We start from the raw sequence: 24843 nt of genomic DNA, 5'->3' as shown, positions 1-24843 counted from the left end.
GCTGGGGCCTCAGTTTCCTCATCTACCCATCAGAGAGGAGGACAGCAGCCTCCGGGTAGACGGAGCCCACGAGCAGACAGCGCATGCGCGGGGCTGCTCGGCGCCCGCCGCGCAGTGGGTCCTGGGGTGGGAGGCGGGGTAGCTGGGGTGGCTGTGGTGTCCGTGGCGGGAGGGGACTGACCCCGGGGGCCGTGGGCCTCGGTTTCCCCAGAGGTTAGGGAGGAATATGCTTGAATCCTTAAGGGAGGCTCTCAGTTCTCCAAAAATGGCAATTTGCTAGAGAAATCTGCAAATGAGGTCAGAGAACTTGGGACTGGAGACAGGAGAATTCGACCTGGGACTCACTGTGGGTTTGACTTGCAACCTAAAAACTGCTCAGTGGATGGCCCCATCCCAGTTCCATAATATCCAGGCCTCTCGTCGTGCTGACCGGGACCCGCAGGGCCTGGGCCACCCACCCCTCTGACCTCAGAGGGTCAGCATGAGCCGGGAGCCACTACTGCTTCTAACCCTGAAGGGCAGGGAGGAAGCGGGTGCCCAGCCTGTGGAGGGTATGTCTGCGGGGAGGACCACTTGCCGGGAGTGGTGGCTTTCGGCAGGAGGACACTCTGACCTCGCTTCCCTCCTGCCTCCCGTCGGCGCCCCACCCAACCGGAAGCCTGAGGACAGAGGGAGCCCGCTGACGGGTGCATCCGGGCCAGCCTCCTGGGCACAGAGCCGGGCAGGGAAAGGGGTGTGGGCCCGGAGGAGCAAACAGAAGCTGGCCTGCGAGATCGCCTCCCGGGTGCCACGGGGGCCTCTGTGACATGCCGGCTCTCGGCTCGTAACACAGCGAGCCTGGGAGCCACAGGTGGAGAAGGTGGCGTCATGGGACGGCACAGGATTTCCTCCCTCTCCCAACCACAGCCCGGTGGAATCTGACTCTTATAGTGGGAAACAATACAAAACAACACAAACGATGAGAGAGATGTCTGAGGAGCTGTCGCGAGGAAAAGGTCAACTTTTGGAAAGTCTTTTAAAACAAAGACTTAGAATCTAGAGGCCCACCTGGAGCAATGAGGCCTTAACGCGATACGGCCCGAAGACACTCCGAAAGTCACCTTGAGCAGGAGCGTGAGGCCTAAACTCAGAGGTCTCTCAAATCTGCCGAGAGGAAAGAGGTCAGACAAAGGCCTGGCAATCACAGCTCTGGACGAGAGCTCGGAGATGCAAGAGCCATTGGGATCATCGGAGGAGGCCTCGGCCTTGACTGAGGCGGACCTCAGGGAAATCCCTGCTCCCAAACTGTCCTTGGGAAGTAGGGGCGCCAAAGGCATTGCTCTGCCGGGCAAACGTTCCAACGCCAATTGACAAACAAGATGCAGACAAATCGCCAGGCATGGATGGCACCAGCCCAAGAATGCTGATGCCACTCAAGGGTGAAATCGCAAAGCTGTTGGCCGAAAATGTGCGGTTCCGAGGGGATGCGGATATATGAACTGGGATCTGCGGATACGGAGTCTGAGCTTTGGCAAAGCTGTGAGCGAGGAGCCCCGGTGTGAGCGTCTTCTCCCACTTGAGTCGACAGGATCAGGCAGCTTAGAGACAGAGAACTGAACTCGGGACGGTCAGCTCCCTCTTGGAATGCGAGGTTAGTAAGCAGGAGGCCCTTCCAGAGCCGGGGCCTGCTTGATTCGAAGTTTTCCGAAGGAGGGGACACTCGGCTCCAAAGTTACAGATCCCAGCAGGTCTCTCCCACGTGGCAGAGACAGAAACCTCACTCCCAACAGCTCACATGGAGAGCGGGCATTTATTGGTCACGGAACAGAAAAGCACATGGGTGGACAAACCGTAGAGGCAGGTCGGGAGCTGGGCGCTTCAGTGCCGTCATCGTGAATTTGTCTCCTTTCCTTCTCCTGGCTCTGTTCTCCTCCGTGTTGGCACCGCCCTTGGGTGGCCGCTCCCCAGGTGGCGGCACAATGGTCCAGCTGCTCGGGCCCCTACGCTGCCAGCCCCGCGAATCCCATTGAAGAGAAAGCCTCTTGCCCACCGGTTCCAGCTCACGTGCCGGGGCTGACTCTCGTTGCCTTAGCTTGTGACATGTGTTCATCCCTGAGCCACTCACGGGGCCAGAGCTAATAGTGCTTCGGTCGCCTGGCTGTGGGTCTCCTGCCCACCCACGGAGGTGAGGCATGGAGTAAGCCCTGCCCAGACTGTAAAGCCTGGGAGTCGGGGGGGACAGGGACCCCAGGGACATACCAAACATGCCGAAAATGTGTGCACCACCCCGAGGGATACCGAAAACGTTCCAATGACAAAATGCCACAGTGACAGGGCTACGGTGTGGAAGGTAATAGTTGGGTTACACATATGGACCTAGAATGCAAAAACAGGACAAAATAAGATTCAGACAAGGATGCCAGCGCTACTATGGTGGTTCGTGGCCAGCAAGGCCTAGGTCTGCAAGGCTCTCCCCTGAGATGGGTGCTTCATGGCCTGTGGGCCAGGACGAGTTGTTCTCAACCCCAAGCAGGCAGGCCAATGCCGTGCAGGCACTTCGCATCTGGAGATGTCCACTGTGCACACACAGGCCCTGGGCTTGATGCGGAGGTCTGAGGATGAGCGGGACACAGTCCTTGCGGTCAAGCAGCTTACGACCCAGTGGGCGGAGACGGCCAAGGACATGTAAACTAATAAAGGAACAAAACGGACAGCAGAGGTGGAGAGTGCTCCGTGGCGGAGGGCGCTGTGGGCGAGGAGTCGGTCGTGGTAAACGGGCTGGCGCAGGACGCGGAAGGCGGGTCCGGGGAGGCCCTCGTGGGTCTGGACTGGACGCCATGGGCCACGGTGAGTCATCGAAGGCTTTTGAACATGGGAGTAACACAAGCCGGATGAAGCTTCATCGTCTTAATGGAGCCAGATAAAGCCCAGAGGAGAGTCACAGAGATGATCAAAGGGCTGGCGACGGCCGTGGAGAGAGACAGAAGAGCGAGGAGGGGAGGAGTGGAAGACGATGGCCGGGGATCTGGGGAGAGGCGTGGGGGGGCCTTGACCAAGGTCGGACAGAGGAGCGGGGGCTCCCTGACGCTGGCCGGAGACGGGGCGGAGCGGCACACGACGACAGAGAGCTGTGCTCTGCTCAGCCCCCACGGGGAAAGGGGAGTGTCGCACCCCCGAGAAATGTCATTTATATAACCACGACGCCCTGCTCCAAGAGGGGGTGTGGGCTGGAAATAGGGGGTAAGCCACTAACACAGAGGTGCTGGTAGAGGAGCCCCGAGTGGCTGTCATACAGTGGCCGCGGGGCGTCCAGGGACGTTCCACACACGTCCATCAAACGGCCTCCATGGAGCCCGGCCCCCTCCAGGCTCCGAGCCCAGGGGCGTGAAGCGTGCACGCCCTTGCCTCATTGTGCCATGTCCGACTTCTGAAAGGCCCCGGTCCCGAGCGTTTCCAGCCGAGCAGCGTCTGCTTCCCTCCCAGACCAGACGGGGCTTTGTCTGTTTCTCCGCGGAAGGGTCCACCCCCATCGCCTAGCACGGTCCCCAGCATTTGGTGGATGCTCGGTACATATTTGCTGGATGAAGGAATTCCCTCGGCCTCAGCGAGGCTCCACCCTCAAAGAGCTCAAAATCTGGAGAGAGAGTCAGACACAAAAACCAACCCTAAGTGTCAGCCTTAGTTCGGTTTGTGCTCCGAGGAAGAGGCCCACGGAGGAGCTCGGAGGACACCCCGGCTCAGCCCGCTTCCCAGGAAAGACTTCGTTACGCGTTAGCGAAGCCCAGTGGCCGAAGTAGAAGCTTGCCAAGTGCACAGAGCAGACGAGGCCACCGCTCCAGGAGCGAGCAGCATGGGGTGAAGGCTCAGAAGCACCAGGCGACGTCCGGGAGTGACAGGGAGCACACCTGGCTATTGTGGGAACAGGGTCTGGACACGGGGAGGGCCCTGAGGGCCAGTTTAAAGGGGCTGAGCTTTCCCCCGAAGGTGGTGGGAAGACAGTCAAGGACTTTTGTATCAGTTAAGATCCTTTTGGTTGCAAGTTAAAAAAAAAGCTTACAGTGGCTTTAACAAGAACAAAAGAAGGTGTGGACATGCGGGGGAGGGGGACGGGGGGGGGGGGGGGGGGCAGTGGCGGTGTGCGGCAGGGAGCTGCAGACAGGGCTTGAGCCATTGCAAACATGTCACCAGGCTGGGGGTTCTCACTGCCTTTTCTTGGCACTGCTGGCTCTGAGCTGGTCCCCAGTCTGAGACTCTTTGTGGTGGCTCCTGGGAACCCCAATTCTCATCACAATGGAGCTTTAAAAAAGAGTCCATTTGCCTTAGCTCAAGCAAAAGTCCCAGAATTGAGTCTCTCTGGCCCTGACGGCTTGATTCAGGTCCCGTGCCTCACCCTGAACTAATTGGGGGGGGGGGGGAGGGTTGAGGGGGGGACAGGGGACCGTATGTCCCCCATATGTACCGATTGGCTTAGCCCAGCTTATGTCATCCACCCAGGTGTTCAAATGAAACACATAGGTTGGCTTCTTCAAAGCCGATGCCGCACGAGGGAGGAGTGGGCGTTAGGTGGCAAAATAAGCTGTGACCGTCACATGGTTTAAGGAGGGGAATGATGCAATCGGACCGGTGTTTTAGAAAGCTATGGTGCTCCTGCAGCTCTGCAAGCCAGTCAGAAAGTCGGTCTGCAGGCAAGAGCGGAGAGGCAGGAGCAGTGGGTAGGTAGCCGGTGTCAAGAGCCAGGCTGAGCCGCGCCGAGCAGCAGTGAGCAAAGGGCCGCCGCAGAGGGGACTGCCTTTTCAGACCCTCAGGGCATAGTTCCAGGGCCCCCGTCGCTTGCAGTCAGCCGGCCCCATTAAGGACCAGCCTGTAGCAAGGTTCACAGAGAGGTGCCCTAGCGAGGTCACCCAAACTCGGGACCCGGTTGCCCCAAAGCTGCAGACCCAGGTCCAGCGTCCAGAAACCCACTGAATCCCCCTCTGGAAATGTGGCCACCTGCAGAGACCACCGAGTTCAAACACTGATGCCACTGTTTCTCAAGTGCGTTACCCTAAGCAAGGGTCTCTGAGTCCGACCGCCGTCTGAACATAACCTGGAGGTGATGGCATTTAAGGGAGGCGCTGCCGTGGGGATCACATCGAAGATTATGAATCCCCTACTGTAGCAAGAGGCTCAGAAAATAAAGATCCCTTCCTCTTCAGCCCTTTAAGCTTTTCCCTGGCTTCATCCTCCCAAGACCTCTCTCTGACCCCTGTTTGTTTGCCAAATAAAAGGTGGTTTCGTTTTATTTTGTTTTTCTGCCAGAGAGAAACAACTGGAGGGCGAGCGGCACAGAGCGGCCGTGTTTAGATTCGTGGGTGGAAAATTCCTCCCGCTCTTCAGCCTGAAGTTTAGGCCCCCTCTTGACTTCCTTCAGGCAGCGCCTATTTGGGTGCACAATACCCCAGTCCTTGGGGTGCTGGAGAGGAGGGGAGGAAGCCCGAAGAAGGGGTGAAGCAGAAGAAACATCTCCCCATCTTCTATTTCTCTTCTTTCTAATTCTAAGTTGAACTCAGAGAAATCATGAGTTCCTTGGAACTCGCGGAGTTTGGGGCAAAGTCCTTTGACCGCGCAGAGGAGAAGGAGGCTGTGTCTGACTTAAGCCACACTGCCCCGAACGCCAGCACCCCCGCGGTGCCTGGGTGTGGGGGGGAAAGAGAAGCTTGCCGGGGCCGCGCTGCCGTCCTGAGCCTTGCCGCCGCCCTGGGAGGGCGGGACCATCCCCTCATTGCCATGAGGAGGAAACTGAGTCTCAGAGAAAAGTCAGGCCGCCGGGAAGGGGCAGGGGGCTGCTGAGCTGTAACCCACGTCTCTCTGTGGCCATGACCGTCTCTTCCCGGGCAGCCCCGGGGCCGGCCGCCCTGCCCCTTCCCTGCTTCGGGCGTCCAAGCCCATCTGGCTCGCAAGCTGTGTGTGTTTGCTTCTCCTCCTCAGAGCTGCCTCTTCACTAGGACAGCACTTAGTGTGTTGTATTACCGTCCACTGTTTGTGGGCATCTCTCCCCCGCTCGCTTCTAAGTGCTGCCAATCAGAGGCTCCGATGGGAAAGGCTCCTGAGCGTGTGAACTGGTCCATGTGTTACTTCCCTACGCAGTGTGTGCATCTCTCGCCGCAGGGTAAAGAGGGGAAGAGAAACTCCGAAGCTGCTTTCCCGTGTGCCTGCCCAGGGAGGGCCTGGCATGCCGCAGGTCCTCCATACGGGTCCGACACCTGCATAATGGGGTGAAGAGCGGTTGTCGTGCAGCGGGAAGGGCGGACATAGTCGCACCCCACTGGAGGCGTTTTGGGAAACGGGGAGCCGCAGGCTGGGTTATAACTACGAGGGAGAATTTCCCCAGGCGTCAGGAGTGTCGTCGAGCTGCGGGCGGCGTGGTACTGACAAGGACCCACTCCCCCCCCCCCCGCCGTGCCTCTGCTTCCCCGTCTGTACACGAGGGCGCTGGGCGAGCCGACTTCTTACGCGTGCTCCACGGCCCCCTCCGACGCCTCTGCCCCCCCCCCTACACGCGCACGCACACGGGCAGGCGTGCGTCCCCGTCCGTCTCCAAGACGGCCGCCTGCTGCTCCTCGGTGCTCTCTCCGTCTTCCGTCTCCGTGACCGGAAGCTCCAGAGCTTATCGACCTCTGTCGTCCACGCCCCTCAGATGTGCCTGCTTGAGGGAACGGCAATCACGTCCCTCAGATCCCTTGGATCACAGAGCGACATCTGTTTCGTGGGCCACGGTGTGCCGGTCCTCAGTGCAAACGCCAAGCGGCTGCCAGCTCACTCGCTCCACGAAGGCAGGGGTTCCGCCAGCGCCTTTGCGCCAAGATGGAGAGAACATCTGTCCTCCCGAAGGCAGGTGACGGCGTGGAGCAGCCCTGCGAGGGACCGGGGGGGGGGGGGCGTCTGTTCCTAAAGAAGCAGCGAGGCTGAGAGAGGAAAATTCCTCCGAGAATAGGAACAGAATCACACTCCAGGGTCACTTCCAACCCACGATTCTAGACGTTAAGATTCATAGGATTCAAGATTCGAAAGTTGTGAGTGTGAATGTGTGTAATTAGTTGCAACTAAGCTGCTGTTAACTCTAAAATATGCTGTAACTCCATGATTCGGTATCTTTTCCTGTAAGAGTGGGGCCCACAATCACGTGATTCTCAGATTTTATCGACGCAAGGGCTTTCAACGAGTGGAAGTATCAGAACTACCTGAGGACTTGGTCACCGGTACAAATTCCTGGGCTCCCGTCGCAGAGACTTTGGTTCGGTCCATGTGGGATGAGAATCCGCTAGGCTTCCAACAGGTCTCCCACCGCAGTGGCTCTGCGTCAGACGGGCCGCTCGGGGGCCATCCGGTGTTCGGATAGCTCGTTCTAGATTCCGTGACTCTAAATGTGATTCTACAGTGGCCTTCGGCTTGTGTCCAGCTTTCTGGAACTCTGTTATTCTGTGCTCATGTGCCTAAGAAGAGGATTCTAAGGTGTACTATCTTTCTGAGCATAGGTTTCACATAGAGAGAGGATTGGGGACCAAGCGCCATCAGGGTGGAGGGACATTCTGAAAAGGGACCTTCCCGAGGGCACAAACTTTGATGCTGCACGAATTGCGCCTGAGCAAGTCCAGCGCTAGGACTCAAACAGGGAGGCTTGGTGGCGCGCCTGGCTCCAGGGCGACGTGAGCATCTGGGGTCAGCAGGAAGAATTCCTGATGGACAGGGAGGTCCAGCCATGGCCCAGAGAGCTGGAAGGGCTGAGAGGTGGGAGGAGGGGAGACAGAGCCACCGCAGAGAACTCAGACAAGAACCAGAGGCAATGGCGGGGAAGAATAATCACCAAAACATCCCTCTTGTGCCGAGTGGTGGGGAACTGCAGACTGGCGTGGCAGACATGAAAATGTGAGGTTTCAGGAGGGCTCAAGATAACAGGGAGCTGACTGTGGGGATATCCTGGGGTACTGAGTGTGTGGGCTGGCAGAGGACTGCTTTGACATGCTAATGAGTGCCTGGATCCGGGAGGCTGGGGACAGGATGCAGGGTGGCAGAGGACATCTGAGGAGCTGGGAGGCTGGGAGGCTGGTAGGCGGATGCTGGGCTGGGGGATGGGGGGGCCTCCCTCTGAGTGCAGAGCAGGACTCTGGGATTGAGAGGGGCCCCTCGGGGAGCTCCCGCCCACACTCCATGTACCGCCGATGGGTCAGGGTGCAGATGAGGAACCCGGGGGCCTTTTTCCGAGAAACAAAAGTGAAGCGTGGAGAAGCCAAGAGTTCCACGCTTGGCCGTGGGGCTGGAGCTAGCGGACTGAGTGGCCAAGGGCTGTCCGGTGGGGGGAGAATGGAAAAGCAGGGGTCGGTCACTCTCGCCGACACATGCAGCCTGCATGGCTAGACAACGCGGAGGCGCGGACGCGCTCCTGGTTGCACGCACGCACCCCTCTGCCCTGCGCTCACAGCGGCACCCCCACCACCCGCGGCACCCCTTGCTGACAACAACAGGTGGGCGTGCGCCATCGCCCACAGATGGCGCGTGCATCTGACACGGAGCCTTCGCATCCGACACGGTCTACACACACGCCACCCCCCGCGGCGGTGCCTGGGACAGCCTGCCCGGCCGTCTGCGGGCCCCGCGCCTGGCGCCCGAGCCGTCGCGCGACACCGCTGGCCGCCCGCTCCGCTCCACACCGCCACACACGGGTGACGCGCTCGCCCTGAAGGCGCTTCATCCGTGGAGGGACGCACGGCCAGCACACACGGAGGGCCACGTGGCGGCGGGCCCTGCCTGCCCTGCTGGCACCCGCTTCCTTCCTCGCGGGTGCCGCCCACGCCCCGCCCGGCCCCGCCCCGCCGGGCACGCACATACGTGCACCATCGTACGCCGGTGCGGCTGCCTTCGCAGACGGCGACGACACCCTGGCCGCTGTCAGCGACGAGAGGAAAGCCGCTCATCAGACGCCCTTCCCTGCGCTCCGCCCCCACGGCTCTGTCTCTGCCCCGGGCACATGGCTACCGCCTCGGACCAAGACCAGCTCTGCCCCTCCAGGCTCAAACTAGAATGGCAGGGTGCGGGGCTGGCATCTGGAGCGTCCCCCTGCACCCACCAGCTCAGCTCCCAGCTGAGGTCAGGCCTGGACGGCACGGGCTGGAGGCCTCCTCGTTTGCGTGGCGTCCACGGCGTCCTTTGGACCGCGGCGACTGCAGGGGAGGAATCAGCTGACCTTTGGACAGGTGCCACTCTCACTGATCACCACATTCATGGCCGGTGACAGTTGTCATTCGTCACACGCTGTTCCTCGTTCCCCACACAAAGTACTGACATTAGCTCTCTTGATTAGCTTCCTAGTGAACATTCGAGGCATGTACATATCATTTTAAAAATCTGTTCAGATCTGGCCCCCTGCCCTAGCCCACAGAGCTCATAAATAAAAGTGGAAATTCAGCACCAGCCGGGATAAGACACCTTCAGCAGAGCCACATCCATATTTTACCGAGGGACTCTTAGAAGCTGTCCACAGAGCAGGCCCTGCAAGGACAGGCGGCGAGGGGTGGGGGAGGGGCTCGCAGTGGCTGTGTTAGAGACTGAAGGACATGCTGACAATCCACGTGACACGAGGACCCCGATCTGGGCAGGAATTCTTTTTTTTTTTTTAGTGAGAAACTGGAATAGGGAAGACTGTAAATGTCAACATAAAAAAAATATCAGCAGAGCAAAAGTTCCTCTTCCACAGGCTGTGGGATGTGTCAGAGACGAGTGGCCCAGGGCGGGGCGAGGCCCAGGAGCTGGGAGTCAGGCAGGCCTGCGCTGGCACCCAGGTCCTGCCCAAGACTCGCTGCACGTCCCTGGGCCTTGCCCTCCCCGCCTTGTAAACGGGCGTGTGTATGAGCTGAAAGAGAAATGTAATCTATGCAAGGACCAAAGTCGGTGCCTGAGACATCACGGGGCCCGACAGTCGCTATGATTAATAGCTTTATAATCGCTAGAAAATGCTCCTGATATTTAGCGAGCTTTCTGCAGTGATAACGGAGCACTTGGGAACTGCGTTCAGACTGGTAACACTGAACGAGGAGCACGCACTCCGCTCGCCACCATCTTTTCTTGACAGAAAGCACCAATAGCTAAAGTGTCATGTTTTATCCCTAATCATTTAACAGGATGAAGCCACCAAAACCTGACTGAGCTGTCCTTTTATTCGCCAGTAAGATTTTCTGTAGCTAGACATGATTCACGTCAGCTCATGCAGTTTTTATAGACTCGCAGAAACTTGGGCTCACAGGGGTCGTTAGCTATCACCTGTCAGCCAACTGCCATCTTCCAGAGATAGGGAACTCGCCACCTCACATGAGGCAGCCCGTACGACGGCCGGACAGCTCCGACCGGCAGAAGACTCTTCCTCTTAGAGCTTCTGTCTGCCCCATTGACCTTTCCTCCATTACCCTACTTTGTCTTCAGCATCAGTAAAAACAAGGTACTGCAACAATCATTTCTCGCAACAGTCATTCCTTCATCCGACAAGCATTTCCTTAGCATCTACTTTGCCAGGCACCGTGCTAAGGGCTGGAATTACAAATTGAGCAGGAGTCGTTACCCCTTCAAGAGCTAATGGACCTTCAGCAGCCTCTCCTCCGGGTGACACCTCCTCCCATCGTCCAACCTTCCGCCACGTGACCTGACGTCCAGCTGCCCACCGCCAAACCACCCCTTCTCTTCTAAACATACTCGAGCTTATTAAAATCCATCTTAGAGTGCTGGGGCCCAGAACGGAGCTCAGCGTTTTTCTGCAGGTTAAGTTGGGTTTTCAGGCCAGCTTGGTGGACGTCCATGTCAAAAGCGATGCCTGTTGTGGAAAAACCCAACTGTAAGCAGAGAGCTGCCCGCCAGGTCCCATTCACGGAGCTTCTGCTCTCGGAGAAAGGAGGGAGGAGGAGGGAGGACGGCGACTCTGGACATGGCATGATGTCAGCTCTCCCTGCCCAGAAGTCCCCTCCGGCATTAGTGCCAAGTCTAAGTCATTCTAATCACACAGCCCCCCCCTCTGCTCCTCCGTCAGTGTCTGCCATGGGAACGGTAAGAAAAACAGAGGACTATGCTGATGGCCCAGCGCGGCGCTCAACAGGGAACTCGCACATGAAGGCAGGACCTGCCCTGTACAAGCCCCACGGCCTGTCGGGGGGATGAAGACGAGCTTCAGCAGGTGACCCTCCAGCTGAGGAGGGTGGCTCTGCCAGGTGCCTCTGACTTGGGGGGTTCCCCACTTTGAGGCTCCCGCTGTGAGTATGGGTAAGAGGACCGTCCCCCTTGTCGGAACAAAATCGTGCCTCCCTCTCCCAGACGCCGTCCTTCTGCGGTTGCTGCCACTCCCTTCTTGGAAAGCAGCCATCTCCGTACAGAAGCGAAGCCATCTCCACCCTGACATAACCCTGATTGATGCGCGGACTCCTGCAAATCTTTTGAAGTCCTGGTGCGAAGCCCCTCCTCTGCGAAGCCATTTTCCTACATATCAGGCCGGATTAAAGGGAGTGTCTGAAAGCCAAAAGATGGCAGGCAGAGAGAAAGGCTCATTATGAGAGAGTAATAAAACAAAACAAAAAAAAAATGAATGCACGAGGAGGAGGAAAGGCCCGGGGTGGGGACGGCTGGCGTCCTGCTGCCCGGAGTTCCCTTTTCCTCCGCGGGCAAAGGGGAGAAAGAAATGACCTTCTAGAACAAAGTTTGCCAAGGATTCCTTATGCTGCACAAGACAGTCGATCTAGAAAGCACTGGACGTGCCCGAGGCACAGCAATTTGCAGCAGCCTTCTCCCCCTGGCCCCCCCCCAGGCCTCATGGAGGGTTCCGAATCCCCGGTGCGCCTTAGTCACACCATTCGTCAACATTCCTTGGGTGCTCCTGCGGCAGGACACGGTGCTGACGGTGGCCCCGTCCTCACAGTCAGGAGGCCCGCAAACAGAGAAACAGGGGCCCTGAAACGGGGCGTGTCTGGAGCTGCTGGGAACCCCGAGGAGAGTGTAGCCAATCCCCTCTGGAGGAAGAGAGGAGGGCTTTCCTGAGCAGGTGACCTTTGAGTTCTGCTCTGAAGCAAGCTTCCTCCGGCCCCTGAACCCCACCGCCCCTCCGTGCATCGAAGCAGCAAGCTTGTGGCCCTCAGAGCTGTGGCCAGGACAGGTGGCGGCGGGGGTAGGGGGGGTTACTGACAGGAGCGTCTGCGAGGGGGAGGAGGACAGGGAAAGGGGGAGGGAGAAGAGAGAGGGGGGAAGGAAGGAGAATGGGAAAAGGAGAGGGAGGTGGGGAGGAGGAAGAGAGGGGAGAGGGAGAGAGGGAGGGAGCAGAAGAGAGGGAGAGGGGAGAGAGCGAGGGAGAGAGAGAGAGATTTGAATTTCCCATCTGGAAGGGGAGCGGTAGCACGTCAGGGCCTGGCTGAGGGGCGTGATTGGAGGGCGCCTCCGGCAGCAGCCGCAGCCCCGGCTCGCCCGGCGGAGTTGCACGAGGCGGCGGCGGGAGCTGGAAGAGCAGAAGGGACCACCTCGCTGAACCCGGCGGAGCCCTGCGGTGGCTCGGACGGTCGCAGGGACCGCCAGGTCGGTGCTGGCCTGGGGCCGGGAGGGCGGAGCCGGGGCTGTGGGCGCCAGGGTCGCGGCTCCCGTCTGGAGGCCTCCGGGCAGCGCAGGAAGCTGGGGGTGCGGCGTGGGGGGACGGCTGCCCGGGACCGCCCGGCGCAGGCGGGCAGGCTGCGCGGCGGAGGCAGCGCCCTCCCGGCGCGCTCGCCGAGGTGCTGAAAGGACAGCTCCCCGCGAAGGCCCAGCCCGGGCGCGCAGCGAGTGGACGGGGGCAAACCGGGCAGGACGCGCCGGGAGCCGAGACCCCGGGGCGGGGAACGGCCCGGCTCCTGCGGAGCCAGGACCGCCCCGAGGGCGGCGGGAGACTCAAGTCTGAACCCAGAGCACAACTTCGCGATGGCAGAGCCGGGGGGTGCTGATCCGAGCTACTTCAGGCTGTGGTTACCCCGAGCCCCCCGGGGCCCCTCTGCCCTGGAGGAGAGAGCCGCCCCCCCACCCCGGGTTACAGTTCCGCTCCCGGAGCGAGTCCGAGCGCGGCGGCAGGGCCGCGGGCAGACCGAAGGCGGAGGGCAGAGGAACCTGACACCGGTTGGGGTGGGAGGCCAAGGGGACTATTTGTCCCCGGAAGAGGTTCGGGCTGCACGGCCCGCTGCCTGGGGCCGTTTGCAACAGTCGCTTCTGCGCCCTCACCCGCCCCGCTCGGCCCCCACCTCCCGCAAAGTTTGAGGCCCGGCTGGGTCTTGGGGTTGGGGCTCTGTGTCGGGGGGAGGGGTGCTCTCAGTGGCAAACCAAGAGAGCCGCGGGGCAGGCTGCTGGCTGCGCTGGTCTCCGCGGTGGACCCAGAGTCGCCAGCGTACTTGTCCCCTCCCATCCGCGCTCCCGTGGGAGCTGGCTCCCGACCCCCTTCCATGCTCCACTGCCCCTTCCGCACCCCGGGGGGTGGGGCGGGGGTGCGGGGACATGCCCTGTCTCTGCCACCGCCATTAGCGTGGAGTCGCATGCAAAAAGCAAATGAGTGTTGAATCGAGTTGTGGTGAATATAGCCTGGACTTAAGCCATTGGGGAAAAAAAAAAACCCACAGGAAAACAGCCACAAGGACAAACACCGCAGGTGCCCGAGTCTGCATGTCAGGGATCCAGGTCCGAAACCGGCCGGCGGCTGAGAAGGCAGAGCCCGAGGCGGCGCTGCGCTGCCCTCGGGCTGGGACGGCCAGGGGCGAGTCAGGGAGGGGAGGCGGAAGACGCTCGGGTCCCCGGGCTGCTGAAGGCAGGGAAACCGAGTGCTGCAGCAGCAGCTCTCCTCCCCCCCCACCCCTCCCCCGCCTTTCCCTCTCCCCTCCCCCAGCCCAGCATCCCCCCCCCACCACCACCCTTCCCGCGCCGGGATAAACCAAAGCTCCCCGCAGCACTGCTGAATGGCGCCTCCTGGCGGTCTAGCCAAAACCCTCAGCTGCGAGCTCCGGGCTGGACCTCCGCACTCCTACAGGCATATGGCAAAATCTCTACACACCGCCTGCACACCCGCTCACACAGACTCACACGATGCCGAAGTTCAGAGTTAGAATGCAGGATCATACTCCGCACACGTGCGTTCTCACACACTCGCTGACACACATTAAACTCAATCCGGCTAATACCTCCCAAGGCTCCACCATGAACCAGGAGACCTTGGGGACTCTGGGATAGGACGAACGGACAAGATGCAGGGCCCTGCCCTAGGAGGGGCTCAGAGGGACCAAGGGGAGAAAGGAGCACAGCTGGACAGGGAGCATGAGCTGGAGGTGGGCGACACCGCCCGCCTCCAAAGAGGAAGACACCATCACGTTTCATGGAGAGATTTCACGGAGCGAGTGACAGCTGAGCGGGATCGCTGATGAATGCTGCTGCTGTCGCCGAGAACTAGGACGACGATGGCAGCTAACTGAGCGGAGCACCTACTGAGTGCCGAACCCTGAGCCGAGCCTTTCATTTGCGCCATCTCGTTTGATGCTGGCGCGATGCCTTTGCCACAGGTGTTATCGTCCCCATCTTACAGACGGGAAAGGTTAAGGCGCTTGCTCAAGGTCACTCAGTAAGTCGTGGAGCCAGGATCTGAGCTGGCAGCGACGAGGTTAAGAGGTTTCGAGGCTGTGCAAACAGCACGAACAAACAGCCAGGGGTTTGGAAAGACTGTGTGTTGGGGTACGGCCGAGGCAGAGCCGTGCACGGGATGTGGGACGTGAACGGCAAGGTGGGTGGGCAGGTGCGAGACCGTGCAGGACTTGAAGGTCAGCACAAGGACTGTGGTCGGTTGAACAAGGCCACGCGGAGCCGTCTCGGGGTGTGTTTGCATGAGCAGGCCTGCCCTTTAGGGAGATTAATCGTCGGCCACGTGGAGGACGGATGAGGGCTGGGGGGTGGGGGGGGTGCGGGAAGAGCTTAAGGTTGTACACCGATCCAGGACTTTGACGCCCCGAAGCAAGGTGTTAGCAGCCATAGGAGAGCAGAGTGTGCACACAGCAATGTGAAGCTAGTTTCTGGACTTCTCCCTCAGCACCCCGTCCCAACTGTAATGCACCAATTTGTGGCGTGGCCTTTGTCCAGCGGCTGCATCCCCGGCCAACTGCATCCTGTGAGAGCAAACGCTGGGACTTCCTTGTGCTCTGCCACAGCCTCGGCATCCAGAACAATGCCTGGCGGAGAGCAGATGCTCAGAGAAGATTTGTAGTGTGAGTGAGCGAGTGAAGAATTCACTGACTGGAATCTTCAGCTCAGGCGACTGGAATAAGGCGTGCTGGGGGAAGAGATGGTTGGATGGGGGAGGCAAGGCAGAGACTGCCCCTCGGACAGGTTGCATCGAGATTATTCATGTGACGATATCCAGCAGAGAGTTAAATGTGAGGGTTTGGGGAGGTGGGTGGAGGGACAGGGATGGAGGAGGAGGAGGAGGAGGAAGAGGAGGAGGAGGAGGAGGAGAGAGAGAGAAAGGGAAGGAGGGAGGGAGGGAGAGAGAGAGATCAATCCATAGCTAAAGAAGGGCATAAACCGATACCGGCAGGTGAGATTCCCAAGAGAGACAGCAGGGGAGGGAGGGGCAGTGGGAGGAGGAGGAAGAGAGATCCCTTAAGGAACAGCAGCATTTTAAAGGAAAGGAGCCAGTGAAGGATAGAGAAAAGACCTGTCCAAGTAGGATGAAGAGCACAAGAGTGTTGTCACGAAATTCAGGAGGTTCGAGAAGATGGCAGGGAAACGTGGGGTAGGGGTGGGGTACAGGGCCGTCATCGGCACCTGACGCTACGGAGGGCAGCAGGAGGCGGGGGGCTGAGAAGACACTCCTGGGCCTGACGTTTAGGAGGCCTCCAGCAGCTCTGACAGTTTTGGCAGTGTTGGTGGCCGTGCAGAGGCAGCCAATCTCTGATCTCCCTGAGCCGTAGGGCTCAACCGGGAGATGAAGAAGTAGAGACTCCAAGTGGAGACCCCTCCACCAGGAAGTTAGAGGGCAGAGAGGAAGGGAAAGGCGGGGTTCGGGGGAGCGGCTGGAGCAGGAGGGGGATAAAGAGACCTGTGGAAAGGGGGCTGAAGATGTGAGGAAGGGGAGCGATGAATGGAGGGATGGGCAGGTGGAAGCAGAGGACCTGCGGGGAAGGCAGGTGGATGGGCTTCGGCAGGAAGCAGGGTCCTCTTCCCCAGGCTGGGCATGAACCCAAGCGCTGGGGAGGTCGCGGGAGCTTACACTTGCTGACATTAATAGTTTTGATGATGATAATAGCGACCGCTTACTGAGCCCCCATCATGTGCCAAACACACTTCGTAGGTGATTCCTAGCCCTTCAAAGTGTTACTGTAATCCTCACTTAGTAAAGACAGCTGAGACCCAGAGCGGTTAAGTCGGCTGCTCACTATCACACAGCTAAAAAGCAGCAGACTGAGGATCCGAGTCAGGTCCGCCGGACCCCAGGGCTCAAGGGCCCTCCTCTACACCACGGAACGTGGGAGGAAAGTCCCCTGCTGAGGGGCGTGGGGTAGGAGTACGCTGGGCCTTGAAACTCGTTAGGGGGTTCTTGACAGGGCGAACGAGAAATTGCTTAGCAGCTGAGGGCCATGCTGGCAGTGGGCAGCAGGACTCTGGGGTGGACCCAAGAAGCCTGGCTGACTACTCCCAGCAGGCCCGGAGTCGGAGCCACCTAGAGTGACGGGAACAGAGCATCAGGGAGACTCGGCCCTCGAGCAGATGCACCCTTGCGTACTGGGGTTTTGAGGGTGGCGATCGCTGTTTGCTGGAGGAACGCGTGGAAGCAGAGGCATCTGGAGAAGGAGGCAGTTTGGCGACCAAGGGATGGCATGTTGAGGCTGAGCAGTGCCTGCGGGACATCCGGGGGAGGTGTGCGAAAGGCAAGGCAAGCATGTTTCTGACTTGCTTTTTGCCTACTTCCCAGCACACGCGCAGTCACGCTGCAGTCACACTCAGAACGTAGTCTGCGTGAGAGCGGGGCTTTGTCTGGTCTTCGCCATCACACCCCCAATGCCCCGCGCACTGCCTGACACAGCAGGTGCTCAATAAATACTTGTTAGAGGAAGGAACACAGGGGTCTGGAGCCCAGGTAAAATGTCTCGGTGTCAGTAAAGCCCCTAGAAAGCGTGCTTTTTTCCCAGGGAAAGGTTAGAGAGGAGAAAGAGGCAGGGGCTGAGGTCGGAGTCCTGGGAACATGATCACTGAAGAGATGAGAGAAAGAGAGAGGTAAGGGGAAAGCCGGGAAAGGAGAGGGGAGGGAGAGTAGGAGAGAGAGCAGGAGGAGAAGGGAGAGAGGGAAGAACAGAGTCACGGCACCGAGCGAGGAGAGAGGTGCGAGGACACAGCGCGAGGGCCAGTAGTTCAGATGCTACAGAACTGCTCCACCAGAAGCCACAGGGAGAGAACTCAGAGGGACGGCTGGTCCAGGAGAGAGACTTGCCAGAGCCGCGAGTCAGGGACGAGTCTGGAACTAAAGCCCAGGTGCCCTGTGAACCAATTTGAAACATCTCAAATTAGAGTCCCGCGTCCACCACCACCTGGCAGTTCCTGGGGCTGCATGTAAACACAGAGGAGGAACCCGATAGTTCCTGAAACCATCCTACGTTTAAATTATTCTTTTCCTGTTCTTAGAAATGCAGTCTCTTTACAATGTTTTGAATCAAATGAAAACATCTTGATTGAGCAGGGCAGTCTTCAAACACAGATTTCTAGGTCAGGGTGGGTTCTCCTGCATTTCCTGGAAATGCCACTCAGTTTGGGCATGTTCTTGTCAACGTGCAGTCAGCCCGGGCTGACGTTAATAAGCTCCTGCTACACACCCAGCGCCTGACCGCTATCTTTCCTTCAAACGTCAGTAGAAGGGTAGATTTAATATGCTCCCGCTCTGCAAGGAACAAACCGAAGCTTTTCCCAGGGGGCCAGTGAGTCCTGGAGCCAGGATCTCCAACCAGGTTTGTCTCATGCCGAAGCCTGTGGGGACCTTTTTTTCCTACTCCACCATGACTTTCTCTCCTCAAAACAACTTATCAGATGCTCTGATCATGTAGATAGCCCCCCAAAAAACTGTCAGGCCCCATTATGGAAAGATCACAGTTTGCTGATATGCTTTCTCATTTTGAAAGAAATAAAGAAAAGCCATCGTCAACAAACAGCCGGTGACCTTGAACTCAGCCTGGTTGCAATATCCGGCCTGGCCTGTCTGCCACCATTTCCCAGGGCACCTGTTTCCTCCTAGCAAATTACAAAGACCCTAAGGCTGTGTGGGAGGAAAGGCTTTGGGGAGTGGATCCAGCCTCGGCTGACCATCAAGCCGCAGCACACTTTGGAGGGCTCACAGATGTCCCATCCACACCCAAGGGGGGATCTGTGGTGGCTAAAGGACCGTAGTGAAACTGAATGACTAAAACAAAAAGGAACTCGTGGAGTCGGAGCACCAGGGTTCGAATTGTCAGGAATGGGGGGAAACAGGGTAAGAAGGAAGCCAAGGGCAAAGGGAGGCTCCAGGCTCGCCTTCCCTCCCCCACCACCACCGCAAGCCTTCCACTTTTCCAGGCTTTACGTATTGAGATTCCCATTAAGATTTTAGATGAAGAAAATCTTCTGAAGCTATATAATAACAATAAAAAAAATACAATAAAAATTGAAAGTCAGTGATTTAAGAAGAGGAGAAGGAGGACTAACATAAACTGAGTGCTTGCAAGGCCCGTGCTCCAAGAAGATTATTACCGTGTCTCTAACTCCCATGCGTAATTCAAAATAAAAATCAATAGTACACGTATGCGGCAAGAAAAATAATTTCGTTCTCCATTTGTCTAATTTCAGAGGTCTGGATGTGAGCATCCAAGCTAGCTGTTCTCATTTCTCCACCCACCCCTGATTGGCTGGGGCGCTGGGCACACGCTCATTCGGTCCAGGGCTGGAATTCTCTCCAGTCTCCATGGGAACTCTGGGGAAGGGGGCATGGCCACTTCTATCTTCCAGAGGAGGAAAGGGGCTCGGGGAAGTTCAGTAACTGCCATGAAAGTCACATGGCAAATAAGGAATGAGGGCGGCATTGGAAGCCCGCTCTGCCTGAATTCCAGTTACGGGCTCTTTCCCAGACTTGTGACTTCAATCGAATTCAGGCGATTGGTCAAGATGGCTTTAAAACTGGGATCGGAAGCCGTTTGGCAGCACAGATGTGCCCAGCACATAGCAGGTGCTCAAGAAATAGGCCTTCCCATCTCCCTTCCCCTCAGGACAGAGCACTGGGTCTGTCTTCAGACTAATGGTGTCCAGTGCCTGAACCAGAACGAGGCCACCATGGGCCCTGCCTCTGCAGAGGTCTCTCCCGTCTGACCCCTAACTCCCCTTCTGCAGGTTGGCACCTCTCCAGAGCCAGGCCTGCGGGAGCACCGCGTGCAAATTCAGCTGCGGACCGGTGAGCACCGACCAGAGCTGCAGGCATGGACTTCGTCATGAAGCAGGCCCTGGGAGGTGAGTCCGGAGCCCTGCACCCCTCTCCCTCAGCCAGGGTCCCGACCCAGGTGGGACAGGGCCTGAGCGCACCGAGCCCCTCTGTCCCCAGCCCTGGACCCCTGATCCCTGACCCCGCCCTCTCGCTCCCAAACCCTCCCCCGCAGGGGCCACCAAGGACATGGGGAAGATGCTGGGGGGAGAGGAGGAGAAGGACCCAGATGCGCAGAAGAAGGAGGAGGAGCGGCAGGAGGCGCTGCGGCAGCAGGAGGAGGAGCGCAAGGCCAAACACGCGCGCATGGAGGCCGAGCGCGAGAAGGTTCGGCAGCAGATCCGAGACAAGGTCAGCCCGCCCCCGAGCGTGCCCCGCGCCCCGGGCTCCCCGGAATCCCGCTCTGCCCTTCAGCCTAGCTCTCTCTGAGCCTCGCTCTTCTCATCAGAAAAATGGGTGTCCAGGGGCGCCTCCCTCCAGAATCTATGTGGATTACATAAGACACTGAACGCGCACAGGGAGCGCCCCCTAGCGTTCGCTGCTGTGGTCTGCAGGGTCCTACCCAGAACCCTGGGGGCCAAGCACGCTTGGAATCCAGAAAAATAGCACAGCGCCCCGGGCACCTGTCACTATTATGTGTCGCTCCCAGTGGGCCTGCAGCCGCCGCCCTATGCCAAACGGCTCAATGCATGTCTGATCACACCACTGCAATAAATCAAGGCTATAAGTAGACTTTCATCACATGAAGTCAAGTGTTGTCACCAAAATTTGGGTCCGAACGTACGTGAGAACTTTCGTTTTTCAGATAGTGGGGACGTCAACAGATACGCTATTTTGAGCACGTATTAATTGTGAAGAAAACCTCACATACCGTCCCTGAAGACAGGCACAGTGCTACGAGGCGTCCTTGTCCCCATTTCGTAGATGAGAGGATGGAGGCCGGGGTGGGGGGGGGATGGTCTCGGGAGCTGCAGCCCCCCCCAGCCTGCGTGACCCTGAGACCCGCTCTCTCCCTGCCCTGCTCACGCCCCTCCCCGCCCTCCCCCTCCCCAGTATGGTCTGAAGAAGAAGGAAGAGAAGGAGGCGGAGGAGAAGGCGGCGCTGGAGCAGCCCTGTGAGGGCAGCCTGACGAGGCCCAAGAAGGCCATCCCCGCGGGCTGCGGGGACGAGGAGGAGGAGGAGGAGGAGAGCATCCTGGACACGGTGCTCAAGTACCTGCCGGGGCCGCTGCAGGACATGTTCAAGAAGTAACCAGCCCCCACGCCCCGTCCCCACGCCACTCGTTACTTTTTTTTTGGGGGGGGGGAGGTGGGGTGGAGGGGTCTTTCTTTTCTTTTTATTCAGTTAAGTCTCAGTTCTGAAGGAGAAAACCTCAGTTGGCCGCTGCCCCCTTCCCTGGCCAGGGGCTCCTGCCCCTCAGCACCACCACCACCACCCGCCCCGCACCCCGGGGTATCCGGCCCCCGCCTCGCTCACAGCCTTTCCCGGCGGGGGCCCTGAACCCACTGTCGGAGGCACTAGAGCCTCTTTGGGAAGCCTAAGGCCTATGCTAGTGTGGTAACCCCCATACATTCCTTCACGCGCCCCACTGCCAGGAGGACCACTGTCCACAGCCAGCCAAAGTAATGACACATTCCAGCCCTGCCCAGCATGCTGACCTTTGGCCCCTGACCCCCAGGGGGCCTCGAGGTCAGGGCAGGGGCATTGAATGCCTGGCTCTGAGTAGGGGAGCCAGGGTAAGCCAGCCTGTACTCTGGGCAGGAGGCTGGGGTCTCCTCCTTCCCTCCCCATGATGACACCCAGCCCAGGAGCACCCCTCCCCCAACCCCTCCCGTAAAAGGCGCAGCCCCTGCCAAGCCAGTCCCTCCACATGGATCCTCTCTGGACTTTAACTCATTTGTGGAGGGGCCTGGGGTAGGGCAGCTCCTTGTTCCCTGCCCTCCTCTTAGGTCCTGGGGCCCCACTGCCAGTCTGGGCCAAGCTTGCCCAGACAAGGGTCTGCCCAGGCCCCCCCAAAACCACTAGGAGCCATTGGGCAGCAACGGCCCATGCCATGGGACACCCCCACTGGTCAGCCAAGCTGCCCCCATTCCTATCCACCCCTCTTCCCCACCTCGCCCTGTCCATGTGCTTCCAGGACTCCATGGTCCCCTGGAGGACCCTTCCTGGCGAATGCCCCAAGCCTCTGGGGAGAAGCCAGTCCCCCCACTCGACAGAAAGCATCTGTCCATTCATCTCACTGGCCAAGAACAAGCTCTCCTCTGGGATGTGCGAGAGCGTTTGTTCCTCCCGCCCCACACTGTAAGGCCTCCTGCTCAGTCATGCGAGAACCGGGGGGCCGTGAAGCAAATGAGAGAGGAGAGCGTGTGTCCATTCATGCATGAGTGTGCGTGACAGAGACTGTTTCAGCAATTGTGTGTCCAGAGATGGTGCATCTAGGTGTATGACTAGTGTCTGGGTGTGTGTCTTGAGATTGCGTGTGTGTGTGGTAGTCATCACGTCCCTGTGTTAGAGACGGTGTGTGTTAGGCAGCCTTGCGTATGTGTGCTTGTCGGAGGTGGTGTGTGTGAGTTGAGACCGTGTCACACGTGTGTGCTAGCCATCTCCTGCGCGTGTTAGAGCTTGCACGTGTTAGCTTGTATTTGCATGTGTTTGCAAAGCAGCATGTGAGTCAGGAGTGACGGGCATGTGTTAGATGCAGGGCCGTGTGCGTGGAGAGTCGCCGTATGTGCCGGGACTGCCGTGTGCATGTGTGTGGCTCCGCAAGGGCTGTCGTGTGCAGAATGTGCCCTTGGGGAGAAAGAACATGGGTGAGATGCCCCCTCTCAGCCCCAAAACCATTGGCCACAAGTAGCCGCATCCAACAGGAGACCTTGTCCTTGGCCCAGAGTCCTCACACCCTTGGGGGGTTCCTGCCTGAGGTCCTTAGAAGTCACTGGGACAGACCCAGGCAGTGCCCCAAGAAGCCATGCTGGGCCCCTGCCAGGGCCTACCCCAAATGCAGGAGCCAGGGAGGGGGCGACTTGCCTGCCCCTGAAGCCCCTGTCCCATTGACCCCCGTTTGCATTCTGCAGGTTTTCCATTTTAGTGGATTTATGCTTTTATTTCAGAGAGAGACATGTGTCTTCTCTGTCCGTTTCCAATAGTTAAAGCCATATCAGTTAGACTGCAATACTTTAAAGACGAGACAAAACAATCCACATGTTTAGGGAACCAGAAAAGTCCCCTGGTCTGTCCCTTCTCTGGGGAGCAGGGCCTCAGCAGCTCCAGCTCCCCAGACTTGCTCTTCTCCCCGCCCCCCTCCCATGCCCCTGCGTCCTGCCCCCCAGGGGGCCCGTGTCTGTGTCCGTGCCTGTGTCCGTGGTGGGGAGCCACCTCGCACCCCCACTGTCTGCTTGTCTGTGTGTGTCTGCTGTCCTGTGCAGGATGGTCGTTCTCGAGTGCCCTGGCTGGAACAGAGATCGGCAGGGTGCGTCCAGGAGCCTCGGGCCTCCCCAGACCCTACGTGTGAGCCTCACCTGGACACGGGGGTGGATTCCAGGTGTTCAGAAGGGTCTCCCTGTCAACAGGGGCCCACAGACCTTGAAGGTGGGGCCAGGGCACAGAGCATGCACCTGGGCAGCGGACAGAGACTGAGCCCCAGGAGCTGCAGACGAGCAGGGGAACCCAGCCGTGCCGGACATCCGGGGTGGGCCTGAGGGAGCCCAGACCCTGGAGGGTGACCCTGGTGGTCTGCAGCGGCCCTCTGCACCCCCGGAGCAGGCTCAGGGCTTTTCCCGATGGGCATGCCCTCCAGCTGGTTGGCCTAGTCCGGTGTGCTTCCCGGACTCCGCCGCCTCCGGCCAGCTCTGAGCAGCAGGACTGAAGGTTCCAGAGGCGGCAGCAGGGGGGGAATTCTGGCCTGGGGACACCTGGCTCCGGCCACTGCCCAGCGATCCCTCTCAGCTCAGGGGGACACGAGACTGGAGGGAAGCCAACGTGCAGCCCAGAGAGGGTGTCATGTGCAACACGTTCGCGGGGCACAAAATATGTGTGGGTGCTCTAGCGGGGAAGGGGTGCTCACACGCTGTGCCCGGGACGGGAGGTGTGTGTGGCCCGTGGGGGGCGGGGCAGGGCATGACACACCTGGGAGGCAGAGGCCCCGGACTCAGTGCCTACGCACCGCATGCCTGGGGGGCACCCCAGCTGGGAGGAGCGATCTTTGCATGTGGCGAGGACGGAGCAAGATGCCGGGGAGCACACACCACCCAGCATGGGCATGGCTCGCCGGGGACGGCCACCGCCTGGAGGAGGGACAGCACTCTTCTGCGTCTCCTGTTTTCGGTGCTGGGGACAGGCCGAGACCTCCTCGGGAAGCTCCTGGAGGGCGTCCTCGCCAGCAAAGCGGTGTGGGGTCTCCTCGGAGCACGGGCAGGAGGTCGAGGGACCCGGAGTGTGTGCGCGCGCGCATGTGTGTGTGTGTGTTAGATAAAAGATGATAGATAGATAGATAGATAGATAGATAGATAGATAGATAGATAAAAAAGAGAAAGAGAAGGGGAGAGAGAGACAGAGCACAGAAATGTTCCAGCCCCGCGCCCCCGCGTGGGACAGAGGCTGGCGGCTGCAGTGAGGCGGGGCAGACCCCCCACCCGGCCGCAGAGCCCCAGCAGGCAGCAGGCGGGGCTGCCTGCCCCACTGCCCAGCTGCTCCGCCTTCCAGGGTCCTGCAGGCCCTTGCTGTGTGGGGGCGGCTGGGGGCGGGCGGCTGGGGGTCTGACTGGCTCAGACGAGGGGGCATCCCCCAGGCCTGAGGACATGCCCCCACACGTCCCCTGCTCTCCTCCCCACTCCTGTCGCCCACCCTCCTCATGGCGGAGCGAGGGGAGGACCCCACGCTGGCCCCGGGGCGCGGCGGGGAGTCCCGTGGGAGCCAGGCGAGAACGACCATCCTGCTCAGGCGGGGGTACCCTCTTCTCACACCTGTGCTGTGTCCTTGTTGCTCTGCTTCTTTTAAATGTGTCAGTGCCTGGGGGAGGGGAGGGGCACCCCCCATGCCCCCCTGAACCTGACCAAAAGCCATGGCTGTTGTTCCCCCTCCGTATGACGCAGATGCTAAGCTGTACCAGACCAACCGCGACAACAAAGACCTTGTACAGCAGCTCTCTGTCTGTCCTCTCCTGTCCGTCGGCGCCGCCAGGGGTACTTGGGGCACCAGCTGAGATGCGGGGGGCCGACCCGTAGAGCTCAAGAGGCCCCAGAAAACCTTCAGTCTTACCCTTGGTTCTGGCAAGGACACTGTGGAAATGACCCCAGAAATCGACTGAGGCCAGAGTCGGGGCTGGCCCTAGGGATTCATGGCCGCTCACCTCCCGCCCTTCAAGGCCACCTGTA

The 24843-nt window shown here is 59.4% G+C and overlaps 1 protein-coding gene across 2 annotated transcripts in view; it reads left to right on the top strand.

Moving 5' to 3' along the window:
- Positions 1 to 24610, top strand: part of CPLX2 (complexin 2) — a 70967-nt gene extending 46357 nt beyond the window's left edge. The window contains exons 1-4 of one of the 2 annotated variants that reach the window (XM_016155140.2): positions 12332 to 12555; positions 19384 to 19500; positions 19647 to 19822; positions 20525 to 24610. In XM_016155140.2, the coding sequence (XP_016010626.1) occupies positions 19470 to 19500; positions 19647 to 19822; positions 20525 to 20722 (405 nt within the window). In that variant the 5' untranslated portion in view covers positions 12332 to 12555; positions 19384 to 19469 and the 3' untranslated portion in view covers positions 20723 to 24610. Of the gene's footprint in view, positions 1 to 12331; positions 12556 to 19383; positions 19501 to 19646; positions 19823 to 20524 lie in introns of those variants that run through there. The other variant, XM_016155141.2, reaches the window with a different exon arrangement.
- Positions 24611 to 24843: the final 233 nt, after the last annotated feature.

The sequence above is a fragment of the Rousettus aegyptiacus genome, unplaced genomic scaffold, assembly GCF_014176215.1.
Source record: "Rousettus aegyptiacus isolate mRouAeg1 unplaced genomic scaffold, mRouAeg1.p scaffold_m13_p_7, whole genome shotgun sequence".
In the NCBI taxonomy this organism is placed as follows: Eukaryota; Metazoa; Chordata; class Mammalia; order Chiroptera; family Pteropodidae; genus Rousettus; species Rousettus aegyptiacus.
This window is presented reverse-complemented; position numbering and strand designations above follow the sequence as displayed.